We start from the raw sequence: 18,605 nt of genomic DNA, 5'->3' as shown, positions 1-18,605 counted from the left end.
ACAAACAATAATAATGTTGTGAAGATAACTGAATAAATTTCTTGTCAAATTACCTGTCGAGTCTAAAGTTAATCCGGGCAAACAGACGCACGTAAAAGAACCGTCTGTATTGACGCATGTGCCTCCTCCTTTGCAGACACCAGCGTTTAATTCGCATTCGTTTATGTCTTTGCATACTTTTCCATCACTCTTTAAAACATTGAAAACACCATTAAATAGTATTTTCCTGTTATTTCTTATTTTTGTATAATTTTCAAAGATAAAATTGTATCCACATTTTATATTGGTTACGGAATCGTCAAGCGTCTGTTGTTGTAGTTTTGGTCTCAAATTAATAACCGTCCGTTCCTACTTCCTCTCTTCTTAAAATTATTCTAGAAGATCCTTTCTTGATTGATCCAGACATTAAAATCTCCCAGTTCACCAGTTCGGCTTTCGCTCTCAACATTCCACAATACTTGTGCTTTGCGTTCTTCTTAATCTCATCCCATGAATAAACAAATTATGAGGCCTTTATTGATGTGTCACAAGTGTTTGACTACGTGTGGCATGAGAGTTACCTATACAAATTAAAACTTCGCACACAATACTTCTACCTAACAGAACGATTCTTTCGAGTTTGCCAAGAATCGGACTTCTCTGAATACTAACCTGTGCGAGCAGGAGTGCCACAGGGGAGTGTGTTTTGACCAATCCTGTTTTCTCTATACCTAAGATATCCCGACTATACCCTCCACCCTTCTTACGTCCTTTGGTGACGATTCAGATGTCCCCTGATCGCGTGCCGCAGTTGTTTCGAAAGACCTCTAGGCAGACTTCCAACGAATAGCCGAGTGTAGAAAACTGGCTAATAAAGGCAATTTAAAGTAAATGCACCGATATTACCTTTACCCTTCGAAAAAACCTACTTCTCAATTAATCCCCTTCCCTGTATCTTCTATTGCTCACGGGAAACTTGGAACAGACACATACTAACAAAAAGACAGCAATTAAGCAGACGCTTTGGGCTACTATAGAAATTAATATCAAGAAAATCACGTTTATTGACAAAAAATACACTAAACTCTAAACAACATCTCTGAAGTGATTAGGACACATAGACGAGAACATCATCTAGAACAAGATCTTCCAACATTTAAAAAAATCTTTACAATTTAATGTCTTCAGAACCATAGGTCTCCAACCCTTCATAATGACATCCAAATACCTTTCGTTAAAAACCTAATCCCCAGTAAATTTTTCCCTAAAACCTATCCTCACATCCCAGCCCACCCGACCCACCCAAGAACCCCGTCAGGCGGCTGACCTCCTTAACCCGGCAGAACCTCCTAATCAACACGATTTAACTATTGAGAAAACCTTGGAGAGCAACTTTAAAAGCGTGGAATTTGTATATGTTCAGTTATGTTAGATTACCTTTAGATCCGCACTATTAAATTAAGTTTATGGGAATCATAATTAAAAATTAAAAGCACCCAGTCTTTAAAGTTTTAAGTCTCTAATTGTAAGATACAATATATCTTAAGAATATCTGACGATTGAGCAGTCTAAGAATTAATTTAAATTAATTAATTAAAAAAAAGTCCTCAAATTAATCAAAATACCTTTCAAGGCCTCAGGTGCAGAATGTAATATTTATCATTTGAACTAAAAATACAATGTATTTTACTTTTTCATCCAATTTTTTCGCAGCTTATCCAAATTATGTAAGTTGGTGGTGTCTGATCCTCATTGAAAATAGCATGAAGCCTCCCTGAACAGAGTGATCAGAGTCGATCAATCCAACAAGACTGGGTTGAGAAATAATTGCAAGTTTATGTTTGGAGTATCTTTATTACAAAGGGTGGGTCAGTATAATTAAGTATTTTAGAGCTTAAATTCATTTTGCAACCCCAGCAATCAATTGCGTACACTATGGTACTATTTGGTACTTACTTCGACAAAAGACATACTTAGAACCCTACCGACGCAAAATAGTAGAACCGAACGCACAATATAACTACTGAAAAGACTACTTGACCATCAATTGAAATTTCCACTTACAAAACAGACGCCTCATCTACTCATCATTTCTACAACCAATCTGGACGTTCGGAATCGAACTGTGTTGTTCAGCCAAGCGTTCCAATCTCCAGAGATTCCAGTCGCTTCAGCCAAAAATCCTTCGAACCAGCATAAGCTCCCTACTTCGTATACAACCTTGCATGTACATACCATACTTATATTCGTGATTTGGTTAAAAAGAAAGAAAATGAGTGTAAGGTATTTTAGTCCTCCCCATGGAGCATTTATGATGTCTTATTCGAAAATATAGTTATGCATAGGAATACTGTAAAGCAATTTTGGAAGGAATGCATACTTTTGTATATCCTTTGGCACAGTCGCAGTCTTTGTAGTGGCATGGCTCACAAGGACTCCCCCAGGCGAGTCCAACCGAACAGCAGCATTCTGATTTTAAAGTTAGCTGGGGAAGGCTGTTTTCGCATCTTCCACCGACCAAACGTGTCCAGCAATTTCCTTTTCTATTGTCTATAGAATATTAAGGGTTAATTTTAAAAGTCAACAAAGGATAGAAGTAAAAAGAGAACTAACCGATACAAGCCCTTCCCGTGTGGTCAAGGATAGAACCCGGCTCACATTCACAGATGAACGAACCGACCGTGTTGATGCAAAAACTGTTGTAGCACGCGTCAGAGCCGAGTTCCCGGCATTCGTCGACGTCTTCGCAGGCATGTGTCAGGACGTTGAGTTGCGTTCCCGATGGACAGATACACTGCGAAACGAAACGGACATTAATTCCTTTGGGATAAATTAATGAGTACAACTGTCTTACTTGAAAACTTCCCGGCGTGTTCCTACATTGGCCTCCCATGCATATGTTGTCGTCTGTTTTACACTCGTCGATGTCCACGCATGCTTTTCCGGTCACGTCGCTCTCGAAACCCGGGTTGCAAATGCACCTATGGGAACCCATCAGGTTTTCACAAGCGCCGTTCTGGCATATGTTGGGATTTTGAGAACATTCGTTGATATCTGAAAAAAATCTATTATAAATTTATATTTATTTACAAGGGGAGGCTACGGACTCAGATCATTATTATTTAATGATTGAATATTGTATTAACAATGCCAATCTCGCTCGAATCAAAATTGCATAAGCTTGTACCTATTGAAATACATAAGTTGCGATCAGCGTAGCTATGTAAGTTAAGATTTTCTTTTGGCAAAAAATAAAGATACTCGCTTCTTGAAAAAGGTAGTTCTCACAGACTTTTAAGCAGCTATCCCGAATTCCAGTATTAAATACTCATGATCTACAAAATTATTTGAGTATTTAATGCTCAAAATCCGGATAGCTGCTTAATTCTATCTTTTCCATCAAGTGAATTGACATACTCACCCCGCCTCAAATCATTTCTATAAAGTCGATATTGGTTTTTGCACCCCAAAAACATTCTGAATCCAAATTTTTTCCCTGATAATACCTCAGAATTTTTTCTAAAACAAAATATTGACAATTTAGAAACGACACCGCCGATTCACACGAACCATTGCAGATTACGGTAAATAAATTAAATCCATAGAAATAAAAAAAAGTTTTTAGAGTGTTTGCTGAAATGTTTACCATAAGGGAGAAGTGTCAATTTATGTAGATTATGGATGAAACAGAAAGGGCTACAGATGTGGACCTACTGATTTCCACAACAAATTTTTTAGTCATACAAAATCGAAAAAAAATTTGATACGTGTAAAGAAATATTGTAATTAAATTATATAATGTTTACAACATCAAGCTTTCTGCAGTTTTAGTGCTTGTCTTTCATTGTCATTATACACATCAATCGACTTGCTTTTATTTCTTTTTATTTAGAATAAGAAAGTAATATGGACGATAGTATTAAATTTAATAAACAAAGAAAAAGTCGCTTCCAGTAAAATAGGACAAAATACTTTTCCCCTAATCATTCGGATTCGTTTCAAGCATATCCTTAAATTACTTAAGTACCAATTATTATAAGTTTTGTTATACAATTATAAAATAGCTATAAATAATTATTATAAATTTTGTATAAAATAAAATAGCCATTTTGGGCTGAATTAGCATGGAGGCATTTTTTATGATGCACGGTGTTGCATATGAAAATTTGTAACTCTTCTGCATCTTATCCACTGCCCAAGCCATTACAACCGGTGGAAAATTGCATTTTTGTACTTTCAGACTATTCCTCTGAACCTCTGGTGTTTATATCATTATTAATGAGACAAATAAGAATGAAATAAACAATAAAATTCCAAAAATTAACTGTGTTATATTTCCATAGATAGCTTATCATAAATGGTCTGCACCCCCAAAAAACCATGAATTCAATTTTTTCCTAAAATTTGTATACTCAAACTGTTTGCCTTTGAAACGAATCCACTGATTCTATAAACAATTACAGAAATTTATATTTATAATATATTTTATATAATACAGGTAATGTCATAAACATTTGACGAGTTTTGGTTCATTTCATCTTTATTTTTCCCATGTATAATCACATCAAATCTAAACCTGGTTAAGAACGAAAATAAAGCTTTTTATTGGTTGTAATAATGTTAAATTTGGACTAAAGGTGGCCAACTTAAATAGAACGCCGATGATCAGAGGAAAACATTTAACCCATTCTAAGTCATCTCAAAAATATTCGTATTGCGGGCTGGAAAGGGTCCTGAAAACAAATTGTATAAACATTTTTTAAATTCTTTTTTACTTTACTGAATATGTGTTTGTAATTTTTTATATACATATCTTATTTCATGTAATACTTTTTAATTTTTAATATTTCTAATATTTACTACCAGTTCTTCTACACTCCTACTACGTAAAAAATGCAGCCAAAAAAACCTTTAAACTCTAAAGTTCTAAATTTTCACAGTAAATAAAATATGGAGATTTTTGGCAGTATTATCCGGGCGTAATTTTTTTTCTCTCCAAAGTACAACATTCCACTTAAAAATGAGTTAAAATATAGTTAGGAATAAATATAGCAGAAATATAATATAAATAGGATAAAACCTTGAAGAATTATGAATTTTTGTAACACTGTACATATATGAGAAAAACAGTTCCCTCGGCAGAACCAACCCAAAAATGTCTATTAATGGCTATAAGAGGTGATTAAAACCAATCCGAATTGCTTTTTTTCAAAAACAATTTTTTAAATCATTTACTGGACCGTCTTTTTGTTTTTGTAATTTTTTATAAAATATGAGTATCTTATTTAATAAGATCTTTCATATTATTTCCTATTCCTAAGTTAGTTCCTAAGGCAGAACAAGGCATTTAAAAAAAATTCATATTAGTTTAATTTTTTTCACGGCTGCTATCATTCTCAAAAATGCTCAGATTTTTGGACAAAATATCACCAAAAAAGGGTCTGTAAAATCGGTGATCCGACGTCCGTAGCATAAATAGGTTTACGATGATTAATTGTTTAATAGTCTTTTTGTGGGTCTGCGTGAGAAAGAGGCCATGTTTATAATTAATCAAGGCTTCAACTCCTGGTGATCACGATAATATATGGTCAAAAACAGCTCTTTTATTAATTCCTTTAAACATGAAAATACATATCTTTTTTTGGGAAAAAAAACAATCTTCCATTATAGAACTATAATCCCGGGACAAATCAGCTTATAGCGTGTAGCACTTAGAATAAAAGTTTGACACGTTGTTGAAGTGTCAAAAAGTGGTCGTACACGAAATTATAATATGTCAAATCCATCTTGTTTAGTAGCAACAAAAACATATTCTACCGGGAATAAATTTTGACAGTTTGATACCTAGATATAGCAAGTTTATCGGGGGCTTGGTCGTTTAAGGGAATTAATTTTTAATATGTTAAAACCAAGAATAAATCACGTTTAACAAGTATGTCAACTTGTTCAATCATGTAAAAAAAGTTATAGCAGTGATTTATATTTTGTCTTTATCCCCTTTTATGCTAATGTGGTTCAAAGTGAGCGCATTTTTAAGCCCATTCAAATCGTGTCGATAATCCATCAAGTTGGATGGGAACCTGCTTGATCTGTGGAAATTAAATAATCCTTTAAATCCCCTATAAGTGGTTGTAGTCTCTTAATGGATTTATTCCGGATAATTTAATTGAAGAATAAGATAGACTTCCCTTATGGAATAGTCTATGGTGACAAACTCACCAGGTAGATTGCATTTAGTAAATAGAGGGGTGTGTACTTTTGCATGTTTTTATTATTCTTTTAATGAAGAGATAGAAGTTTATTTTACTTTACGCCTTCTGTGTCAGTGAAAAGGTCCTGCGTGTACACAAAACATAAATTGTTTCATTTTGAAAGATAATTTTCACAAACCTATTCCCGCGTTTGTCATTCCAGGCCCGTGGGGGCAAAGGGTCCTGAATTCTTCCGTGTTCGGTTGAGGACAAATTTGGCAAGAAGATCCCCAGGCCATCGGCTGATTCGGGAAGGTCACGCAGCAGCAGCAACTCGATTTGGAGACGGGCGTCGTCGATGGATTAGCGCACTTACCTTCTTGGACTGTTGCGTAGCATAAATCCCTCCTTGTGTCTGAAATTCCGACAATTAAACCACAAATTTCCCGCTCAACCAGCCGCAGTCTTACCGACGCATGTCCGCCCGTCGGGTCCCAGGTTGAAGCCGTAGTTGCACTCACAGTAGAAGCTCCCGATCGTGTTCCGGCACCTCCCGTTACCGCACGGCGGATTCGGGCTTTGGCATTCGTCGATATCTGGCCACAGTGAAGTCTGTGTTATTCGTATATTTGTTAAAATAACTCAAGTAGGTTTAGGCGAATTGAGAATCTCCATTGTACACTTACCCACGCAGCTTGTTTGACTGGGTGAAGCTTTGAAGCCCGAATCGCACAGGCACTTGTATGTGCCTTCCATGTTGATGCATTTCCCGTTGTCGCACATCCGATTCGATTTGGAGCACTCATCGGTGTCCATGCAGAAACTGCCGTCTGCTGACAGGGTGAATCCTGACTGGCATATGCACCGGTAAGAACCTGGGGTGTTCTCGCACCGGCCGTTGAGGCATATTCTCGGGTTCTCCAGACACTCGTCCGTATCTGAAAATGTAGTCACGTCGAAGTAGTTAAAGGAAGTAAAACGTTTATAATAAGGACATTACCTATGCAAGAATGCCCGGTGGCAGATAAGACGAACCCGTCCTTGCACTGACACTTAAAAGACCCGTCCATGTTGATACAAAAGCCATTAGCGCACATTCCATTTTGAGTACATTCGTCGTGATCTGAGCAAAAGTTGATTAGCACAAAGTTATAAGTGATATATTTTAAAATTATTGTAATTAAATGCATTAGATGTGGGTATAATATTGGCTTGATCGTAGAAGACATAGTTTTATATTATACAGTCTTTTAAACTAAATATATCTATATAAAAGTGTTATTCCTTCAAAAAATTGGAATTTTGCTCAAAATATAAGTTTGTGTTAAATTATTTTTTTTTAGTCTCACCAATGCATCGTTTGCCATCTGATGACACGTCGAAACCGGGGGGGCACGTGCATTCAAAGCTTCCGGGGGAATTAAAGCACCGGCCGCCGTAACAGTAGCCCAACTGGCATTCGTCGACGTCTAAAAATAGAATTAACGGTTTATCTCACGGCGATATCTCGGCCACAATTAAAAGGATTTTTGTTATTAAAGGACAAAAATTGTTCTATTATGTAACTAGCCTTCACACACTTGTGACTGGCCCTTCCTGTAGCCCGGGTAACAGGTGCACGTGTAAGCCTCGGGCGTGTCCTGGCAGCTTCCACCTCCGCAGATGTCGGGCCTAAGTCCGCACTCGTCAACAAGAACGAGACCTCCACCTCCGTAGCCGCCTCCGTTTCCACCATTACCGTGGCCGCTCCCGTTGCCTCCGCCTCCGCAAAGCGCCTTATACTTACCTGAAAGAAAAGCCAAGGATAACGTTTAAAAATAATATAAGAAGTTAGACAAATCCGATTAATCTAGGAGAGAACTTCAGTAGTCGACAAACAAGCGAGGATCTTTTTAATTGTAGAGGGCTTAACATATGCAGGCAATATTTTGACATATTGTCAGACCTGTTCCTGTAATTCAGGGCTCTAGAGATTTTTAAATGTATAAATAAGGATGGTTAGAGTGTATAATGTTTATGAGGCTTTGTGTAGTGTTTATGCTTATTTATTATAGGAATGTAATTTATTAGCGGGAAAGAAAGAGGTTGTTTAACTCTGCCCCGAAGAATATCGAGCATTCTAGGTGAATGTGTGATGTCGAAGAATAAAAGTAAGTTAGTAGCGAGAATGGATTGGGTTGAACTCCGCTCCAAATGATATCAAGTTCTCTGGGGAGTGAATGTAACTAGACTTATACATTTGTGGTGATGTATGTATATAATAAGGAAATAATAAATAAAAAATTAGGACATAAAGACAACAGATGAGGCCATGCCCGGCCTTCTGCGTGTTGTCAAGTTCCTCAAGTTATCAATTATAGAATATATATAAAACATACAATACATATTATACATATATATATACATACATACATAGCATTTTAGGATATCGATTTAAATTTGTTATAAAAGCAGAGTAACATACTCAGTCAGTACAGAAGCTGACATGGCTGCAGGTTGAAAAATACTGACGAGAGACCATAAAAATAAGTAAAAACTCACAGAGTGTGGTCATGGCCTCATCTTTTTGTCTTTATTTCCTAATTTATTTATTTTTATTATTGCCTATTTATACTTTATGAGGCTATAAATATGAAAGAGATTTTATTCCTTTTCAACGGGAAGGATTAGCAATCGGTGTTCCAAATTGACGGATTTTACAATTTTATATTTTTTTAAATTAAACCACATTATTTACACATTCTCTTATGCAACATTTGGCGAGAAAACGCTTGAAACAAATCGTATCTTGGTTTTTAATTTTTCAAATTGGGCTTCAAGACGCGTCTCCCGTCCCGCGTAAGATCACTGTTCATAGCAACAAGTTAGAATTTTTGGCAAATACCCTCAAAACGTTTTCCCACAGGTGAAAAGTTAATTGCTGGTCTGGAAAGGTTGACGCGAGGCCCGTTTTATTTTTATACTGGTTTGAGGTTTCTGCGTTTGAAATGAAACGGCCGAGCCCTTTCCGGCTCGAGCTATGACAAATATGCACTCGTCATAGTTTCCTCCATGGTGGAAGTTGAATTTGTTTAACATTCCAGCTGTGTAATTTGGTTTGTACGTGTCTAACGTTTTCGGACAAAATGACGGCCCGTCCGAATTAGGAGCGTTGCCAAATGGGGTTGGAACGAAAAATCGAGAAGACGAAAAGGCTTTGCCGTTTATTTAGGCTGACACAAGACATGAGAACAAAAACAAAGGATACAGCATCTCGAAATGAGTGATATCTTTGAAAAACTACAAATTATTAATGACATTGTTAATACTTTATTAACTTTATAAAAAATTTATAAATATATAGATTTAATTTGATTTGTATCTAAAACCGCGAGAACTCGGCGAGTCGTACTTTCTGCTATCTTTTGTTATAAATGTTTTTTTTTTAATTAGGATTTCATTTAAGAAAATTTTCCATTGAAATTACATTAGACTATCATATGATCACACAGCATTTTTATGTAGCATTATATAGCAGTCTATTTGAACCTTTCCAAGTCAAGTGCAACTATTCAGAAATCGTGAGATGCGGTCTGGTGTGATATAGGTTTCAGAAAAACATTTTGTTTATCGTGCCACGTTTCGATCTTTATTGAGATCATCTTCAGGACTCAGTGTTTGTCTTCTGAGTAATTGCGCCATTCGTGTTGAGAGTGCCCCGACACGCAAGAATGGCACAATTGCACAGAAGACAAACACTGAGCCCTGAAGATGATGTCAATAAAGATCGAAACGTGGCACGATAAACAAAATGTTTTTCTGAAACCTATATCACACCAGACCGCATCTCACGATTTCTGCATAATTATCGATTAACAGTCACTATCACCACACATTTCTAGTCAAATGTAGACCTTTCCAAGTCGCAAGCAACCGTTTCCATATCCAACCCGTTTTATTTCAATTGAAAACGTTTCATTTCGATTATTATCCTTGATAAAAATGTAAAAAATTTAACGTGCTATGGAACAAATTAGTTCATAAATTTTTGTATAAATATACCATTTATAGAAAAATCAAGCATACTACATGACGAGCTGTAGCTGATGATAACCAACCTATAGTTTAAAACAACATGCGTACCCATACAGCCATCATCATTCTCGCAGATAAATACATACAACCAGAATTACAAGAAATGAAATATGTAAAGAGGCAGATTGAATTATTGTAGGTTTAGTTATTTGACAACCTTTCACACTAAACATACATACTAAACTATTTACAAGTGAAAAGATAGGGGGCCATCGGAGTTCTCAATATTCCGCAATTGGTCATTCCTCATTTATACCATACTAATAATTAAAACACAGGTAACAGGCAGTATTTGGATACTTCGACGAGAGGCCTGTTTTCATTAAAATTCATTTAACCAATATTCTCGCTAATAAATACATACATCCATAATTACAAGAAATGAAATATGTAAAGAGACAGAGTAAATAATTATAGGTTATATGCATATATACAAGCACTCCAATGCAGGGCACACCGTTCTCTTATGGATTTTTAAGCAACCCTCCCCCCATAGTAAGTGACCGAATGTCACCGGCTCATTGCATTGGGGACCCTGTTGTTGACGGCCGCCCACCGGAAGATAGTCATATGTCTTAAGCCTTGTTAAGATAATAACCTTGTTAAACATTGGCTAATTTTAATGTTATAAAGGCGATTTTTTATTTAAAAATATTTTGTACTCAAATTTAAGTTTTTCAAATAATATGAAGTTGTCAACCTTAATTTAAAAAAGAAAAAAATAATAAACAAGTTTTGTGTTGCTAGTATATTATAACAGTAATAATGTGTAAAAAAAAAGTGTGTTTTATGTAAGTTAAAAATCGTCAAGTAGTTAGTTATTGTTGGAAATAGTATTTAAAAAAATGACGTTTATTTTTTAATTTTAACAGTTATAATTATGCTAGTTAGCTTCGTGAAACTCACAATTTTTCAAATGAGTTTCTTCATCATCGTACCTTCTACTTTTCCATCAATTCTCAAAGGAGAGAACAATCATTTGTGTATAATGATACGTATCTGACATGTCGAATCATTAAAAGAGCCCGGCTGTACCTGAAAGACGTGTTTCATGTTTCTTGCGTAAAACCCTTTAAAAATGCCGGAATTGTATTCATGCCGGCCCCACAAGGGCCTGAAATGCAAAAGCGGCTAATCAGATGTCGTTCGGCTAATGAATAATACAAAGAGCGAAAGATCCAATGAATAGGCCTAATTTATCGATATTCAATTAAATTCCTATTATTATCAATAGGGTAATAAATTATGTATACTTACTTTCTCCTTGAATCGGACAGAGGTCGCAGTTGTGTCCCCACGCCTGGCCCATGTTCATGCCGCAACAGCAGTCTCGCTTTGACAATCGCATCGACAACTTTTGCTGGCAGACACCGCTCCTGCTCACCGTCGTGTAGCAATAGTCTTGTCTAGCGTCTTAAAAAAAATTGTATAGACATGAGAAGTGATGAACCCTTATCATTATAATCTCTGAATTATCCTGGCCTGTCTATTCCCGCCGGTTTTGCTTGTTATACGCATTTCGCCATTACCATTAATAGAACAGCTAAAACCAGCAAGGCATACTGACCAGGATGATTAAAGATCAACCAACAAATAATATATCATTGTATATTGAAAAAATATATATGTATGCTAAGTTATATTTTATATAAGAAAATCTTTATACCGTGGTCTGTTTAAATTTGCGAAAACTTGTCGAAAAACAATGATTTTTTTAAAATAAAAAATGAATGCAGGTCATTTATTCATCGTATAATAATATTGATTGAATCACCACTAAAAGGGCAATACGCTGTAGTTTTCGATAAAATTTTCAAAAATGGGCAATGTAACTTTGCGAAAATGTTTGCTTTTGATACTTTAAAATTTAATGGATGTCACGTTCCAATGTGGTTTGTATGATTTATATAAATTTTCATTATTCATTAAATAAAAATGGACTTTTGACTTTGACGACGATTAAAGGGCGAAATCGTTATGGGCAGAAATTCAGTTCACCTTTTGTTTGGATTCCATGATTGAAACTTGAGGTTATGTTGTCGATCTGCCTAGATTTGTCATTGAAATGTTCTGCCGTTTATTATGAAAAAGCGAAACACGTAAAAGAAATAATGACAAATCTTGACTTTCTGTAGAGCCAGCAGCAGTTGTTACAAATGCATGCAAATCGGCATAAATGGATATTTGTAGTATCTGGATGAACAATATATGCAGTACATGAAGTTTTATGTCTTATCTTTAATATTTCTCATTCGCCTACTCAGTGTTTTGCTTGGGTTCTACATAACTGATATTTCTGGATCAGTAGTCAATTTCTCTACTAATGTGGTTCAGTAGAAGTGGGACGAAAAGTGAATCAAGAAAGAACGAAAATTTTTGACTTTCTGAAGAGCTAGCACCAGTTGTTGCAAATACCAAATTGGCAAAAGTAGATATTATTCGGAATCTAGATGAGCAATATTTGGAATATACAAACTTTTATGTCCTATTTGTACATTTCTCATTTGACTATTCAGTATTTTCATTCGGTTCAACATGACTGAAGCTTAACTTGAATATTAGTTGTCGATTTGCCTTTCTATGTACAATTTTCCATTCTTTAATACCTAGGGAGCAAAAAGATGGTCAAGAAAGAAAGAAAAATCTTGACTTTACATAGAAGTTCTAACACCGGTCGTTAAAAACACGCGCGAATTGACAACGATTGATATTTTTGTAACTAGATAGACAATATTTGCAATATTTGAACTTTTACGACTAAGTACAGCTTTCACTAATAAATTCTATTGTGATGAGTTAATACTTGGACCAATAAATGAAGCTTAAATGCTCTGTACTGGTCAAGAGGAATGGTACTGTTTCACCAAGATAATGCCAGTTATTAAAGATCATTTAATAATGCTGAAGGGCTTATTTTGAATTCAAAGGTTAAAAAATTGTGGTTTGACGTGAATGGAACTTTTCATTAATAATCAGAATAAATAATATTTCAGAAAAAGTTATTCCTTACGAGGCTAAAACAGTCACTAATTCCGTTGCCTCTTCCACAAGGTTTTAAACAATAATAAAACTCAAAAAAATTAAATATACACTGAGAGGAAAAGTGGCCTTAATATTTTTAATTATCTCTTAGATAATCCTTTAATTATTGTCCTACTTATTACTAACATTTGGTTCATTTTAAAGTATTAGAGGTAAATAAAACACAGATAACATCTCGCACTCGATTACAGTTGTATTTTGTAAATAAATCGTTCAATCGTCAATCTCTTTATTGTTGGTTTTTCTGTAAAGCATCTTTTCAACGTTCCGGTGATTTGGTTTTTTTAACTTGCACCATCTTTAAGTTTCAAATTTGTTTGAGCAATGGCTTTAAGTGATATAGGTTCGGTTAGAATCATAGCGTTGTTGGAGGATGTAAGAAGTCAAACGTATGTGGCCAAGGTGCTAGAGACGTGGGATTGATTCATGCTAATGCCTTAGGAGCCAGGAAAAAATATTTTATGTAGTTCAAGTAATGTACTTGTTAAATGTATTTTTGAACTTCGTTGTGCATGTATTTCAGGCTTTATACCATTCGATTTTTTTTTACCTAAGATAAAAATAAAATAAACTACTTTGCTAAGTAACGGTAACTTCGTCAATGTAAGTTGAAATATGTATATTTTTAGGCAAAAACAAAGTTGATATTCGTTTTTTGCCCCCCCCCCCAGAAAACTCCTGAATACAATTTTTTTTTAAATCAAAAAATAATTTTTTCTCAAATTTTTGCCTTCCAAATGGCTGCAAATAATTTCGAAAATCACAAAATTATTGATAACTTTGCACCGTCTCCATCAATAATAAAATTTTAGTTGAAATGGTTTAAAAGTTTCTAAAATATACGTATAAACATGAACTTGTCCTACGTAAATCAATCAGATCCTGAGGTAACAAATAAACTCTTTGTATTATTGTTTTTTGTTAATTTCATCCTTATTTTTCGCATTTATAATATCAACAAATCTAAACTTTTTCTGACAGCCTGAAAAAAATATTCTGACTTTTATCAGTTGTAATCACGTGGAATGTGGGTAAAGTCCAGTGGAGTTATGCTAATTCTAAGTGGACCACCGGACAACAGTGAGAAAACAAAAAATAGCCGAAGAGAATCCGAGAGTTTTATTGCAATAAAAATTCGTAAACGAGTCCAAATTGTTTTATCAGAAACTTTTTTTTTGCTTATTTTACTAGTGCCTTTTGGTTTTTACAAGTGTTGATGAATCTATTCTCATTGCATCCACTCTTGCATATTTGTTGTTCGTTAAAATGCAAATCTTCTGATATATAATACACACACATCAAAGGCCAAAAAATACATTCAATAAAATTTTTTTTTTATGGTTTCTAGGGATCATTTAAAGAATCTCTGAGGCACGTGTCTAATATTTTTCAACCTAGTATGTACATATCACTCAAATAGGGTTTCTTAAAATCTCTGATCCCACGTCTATAGCCATTTTTGTTTGCACGATCGCGAACTTCTTGAACTTTTCTGAACTGTTGAAATTTCTATTTACATTCTTATAAATTATTTTGATATCGGTGAAAACAATGTCGTTGGAAATATAAATACATATTTAGAAAAAAGTTTTATCATTATTGTCATTTGTCAATAAAACATAAATGCCTTTAAAGTTTGCTCATGTTTTGTCTTTATGAAAAAACTCATAGATAAATGAGTCTATAATGGTATGTTTAGGAAAATATTCAATACGTACCAATGCATCCTGTGTTATCACGGTTTGCAATAAAACCGGGATTACAGAGACAATAGTAACTGCCGTCTGTGTTGACGCATCTTCCATTTTCACACAAAGCCTGTCCAGATTTGCACTCGTTCACATCCCTGCACATGTTCGTCTCTTCATCCCTAGCCTGACCCACAGGACACTGGCATTTGAAAGAGCCCATTGTGTTCACGCATTTTCCACCGATGCAAAGCCCGGGGATCGCCTCGCACTCGTTAATATCTGAGAAAAAAGAAGAACGGTATAAGAAATCCCTTTAGAAGCTTGATTATTTTTTTAAGTTGAAAAAACTCACCGACGCACATCCCCGAGTGTATGTTCTGGAGGTAGCCTTCGTCGCAGGGCAGGTTGTGCGGACACATCTCGCAAGGATGTCCCCATGCCTTCCCGACAGTGGCACAGCAGAGGTTCCTCGTGCACACGACGCCCTGTAGCTGGGCTTGGCACATTCCGTTGACGACCTTCGTGTAGCAAGGGCCAGTCCTGTAGTCTGACATTAAAATTAACAGATTTTTTTTCGCCTGATAGGGCGGAAACGTTAATAAGCGGGTGCAGTTCAAAATATGGGAAGGCTCATGGTGATTATTTTCAAAATTGATTAGCTATGCATCGGCCGTCCGTTAAAAAAACAACAACATTGAAACAGAACTGTAAGTCTTGTAAAATCGGGCCTTAATCAATATTAATTAACGCAGTTCTTTCCCAACGAAAGCTTCGGAATCTTGCTTTAACATTATGTACAGCAAGCATCAATAATTATCCCCTCAAGAAACAGTCGTCCTTTGATAATCCCGACGAACAAACTTCTACTTTTAAGACACGAGTGTGCACCAAAATTTGGTTAGTCACACACTTCATATAGAAAAAGAGAAAAATTCTATTTCTGATTGTTATACTTCGATTAAAATATCCTAAGTTATAAAGATGAATACATTTGCCACAACACAAATTTAAATAAATGTAAATGCTACCTTTAAAGAAAAATATAGAAATACGCCTCATTCAAGACATTCAGGAAGTGTAACGCCTGAAACATTCCTATTAGTTTGGATCCCTTTACAGTGCAAATATTTTTTGTTCATTTTGATAATTTTTTGACATGGCAACAAAAAAGTTGGGCAATTTTTAACTGACTTACTAAAATTGTTCAGTCTTGTTACCATTTTCTAAACATCTGTATAATAAAGATTAAAAATAAATTAAATCATTGTATATATACAGAAACTTAATATTTCAAGAATTTGAAAAAGTATGCTTCTTTAGTTTTTTTAGTTGTTTTTCCTTTTTTTCTTCCTGGACGTGGCGAGGATAATATTGAACTCAACACCTGTTTTTCTTTTTTAATAAAAAGAACAGAAAGGAAAATAGATTATTGAGTTCATCATTATCCTCGCCACTTCCAGAAAATAAAAAAGTCTATTTTCTATTACACATAAAACTTTGCTGAAAACACTTGCATTCGAATGGCGGTTAAAGAAACACAGACTTATCCCTTCATCCTGACGTATAGACCAACAATTTTCAGGTTTGGACGTAAATCAACTTGTAGTCAAATGAAAGGACCAGTTGTAAGTTGTCCATGTTTTCAGTGTATATATTTTGCCTTCCTCAGGGCACTAAATTGGGCAACAACATTTTCGATTGAGAAATTGTACCACTTACTCCAACGAAAGTTACAAATTTCCTTTATAAATGAAAAATATAAATGATCAGGTTGCACCATAGATTTGCCGATCAAGACCGTGTTTTAAAACAGTTAAGTTTTAAAGTGTTTTATAATAAACTGTTCACAATAAAAGGGTTAAAATAAATAAATAAAAAACATTTTCGTCGAAGTAAAATATGAAACGAGTTCTTGTTGAATCCTGATTTTTTAATCATCCCAGAATTTAACGTTAAAATAAACTTTTGCGGTTTCAGAGTAGGGTCGAAGAACAGCAGAAGCATCCGTAATGATTTATCCCCCCAGCAGGCCATACGTCGATGAGTCAATCTCCAAAAAAACTGGTTTTCGATACAACAAACGATTCATCCCGAAGAGATAAAAGTTGATCTATTTTAATACCGAAAGCTTTTTGGGCAACCGGTCCTTTCAGTGTCAAGGCTAGTAAATTTCTGAATTGAGTTTAAATGCAGTGATTGAAATGATGTTGGATCCTTGTGACCTTGTGATAATATTTAAATCATTATTCACACAGGTCTCTCAAATACTGAAAAGACTGAATCAATATTGAACAATAACTGTTATGTGTCAGGGAGAGCATGACAACGCACTCAGTACGTACTTCAATTCAGGTTTGAAAATAAATAACTAGAATTTAAACTTCTCCAGTCTTCTCTCCGACCGTGCTCCTTTATTTACCATTTAGTTTGACCCGTAGCCTATTTTGAGTGAACCCAGAGACTGACTATACAACAAAAAGACAAAGTTGGTCGTATCATGTTTTGTCAAGCCAGTAAAGAGTCATCGTGGTCCGGCGACAAGTTACTAGCATTAAAATAATTAGTCAAGGTCGTTGACAACTCCGACCTATACTTTAGAAATAGCATTAAGTACGTTAAGTACTTTAGCAGTAGTTTAAACAGGACTGGACATATTTCTGTAACACTACATGTCTACGATGATTTGGGCTTACTAAGCAAAACCGTATCCGTACGTGCGTGCTTTATGCGCTGGTGGATATGCTGAAAAACGTGTATACATATATTTCTATTATATTTATTTACCTAAACGATTTTTTAGAACTATGTAACACTTTCATATGATAAAAACTAGTATTTTTTAATGGACAATTTGTTATGAAAATGGGGTATTAACTTTATTAAATAATATAGTACCACAGCGTAAAAAAATGAACACCAATAGAACGGGTTGTACACACTTAAAACAAAAATAATTGTACGTTTATTTAACAAATCGTGTAAATATAAAAATTACATGTGGTGTTTATTGCCCGTTAATTAATGATTATTTGGAGATCGCCTGTTGTGACGTAGATTTAAAAAAAATATCTTGCTAACGTTTCGATCTTTATTGAGATCATCTTCAGGGCAAGGGATTTATAAACATTGTTTAAATTATACATATACATGTATGATGTGAATTTTTTACAATACTGGAAATTTTATACTCAATCAAAGTATTTGTACTCTCTCAATGCTTGTTTTCTGTGTAGATGTGTCATTACTGTGTGTCGTGTTGTTTTTGTTTATTATTATATAAACAAACAACTTTAATATCTCACTCAAGATTAATATCACAAAGAACGAAACGTTGGCTCGATAAAGAAATGATTTTCTAAACCTACGTCACACCAGACGGCATCTCACGATCTCCAAATAATTATAAAAATTACAATGTTGGAGTAAACACCAAATAACTTTTTAAAAAAATTAAATTTATTCTTATTTAAGCAAATTTCGTCTCAAATTGAGCAATGAAACATTTTAATTAATTTTTGGTTCACATTGCTAAACTTGATAATTCACGGTTACCGAGAAGAGTAAAAATAAACATTCCTCCACGATGAAAAAATATAGATACAAAATTATTTACTCATTGCCTTAATTA

General features: G+C 34.8%; 1 protein-coding gene across 1 annotated transcript in view; it reads right to left on the bottom strand.

Annotated features, from left to right (window-relative positions):
• Positions 1-18,605, bottom strand: part of LOC106663834 (fibrillin-2-like) — a 91,384-nt gene that overhangs the window by 13,437 nt on the left and 59,342 nt on the right. The window contains exons 6-18 of the mRNA XM_014388932.2: positions 15,330-15,524; positions 15,005-15,256; positions 11,502-11,657; positions 7,741-7,956; positions 7,520-7,639; positions 7,171-7,293; positions 6,857-7,108; positions 6,641-6,766; positions 6,370-6,585; positions 2,834-3,033; positions 2,593-2,773; positions 2,360-2,529; positions 54-189 (exon numbers count right to left, since the gene is read on the bottom strand). Of these exons, the coding sequence (XP_014244418.1) occupies positions 54-189; positions 2,360-2,529; positions 2,593-2,773; positions 2,834-3,033; positions 6,370-6,585; positions 6,641-6,766; positions 6,857-7,108; positions 7,171-7,293; positions 7,520-7,639; positions 7,741-7,956; positions 11,502-11,657; positions 15,005-15,256; positions 15,330-15,524 (2,343 nt within the window). The remainder of the gene's footprint in view (positions 1-53; positions 190-2,359; positions 2,530-2,592; positions 2,774-2,833; positions 3,034-6,369; positions 6,586-6,640; positions 6,767-6,856; positions 7,109-7,170; positions 7,294-7,519; positions 7,640-7,740; positions 7,957-11,501; positions 11,658-15,004; positions 15,257-15,329; positions 15,525-18,605) is intronic.

The sequence above is a fragment of the Cimex lectularius genome, unplaced genomic scaffold (genome assembly GCF_000648675.2).
Source record: "Cimex lectularius strain Harlan isolate CLEC.00 unplaced genomic scaffold, Clec_2.1 scaffold7, whole genome shotgun sequence".
In the NCBI taxonomy this organism is placed as follows: Eukaryota; Metazoa; Arthropoda; class Insecta; order Hemiptera; family Cimicidae; genus Cimex; species Cimex lectularius.
This window is presented reverse-complemented; position numbering and strand designations above follow the sequence as displayed.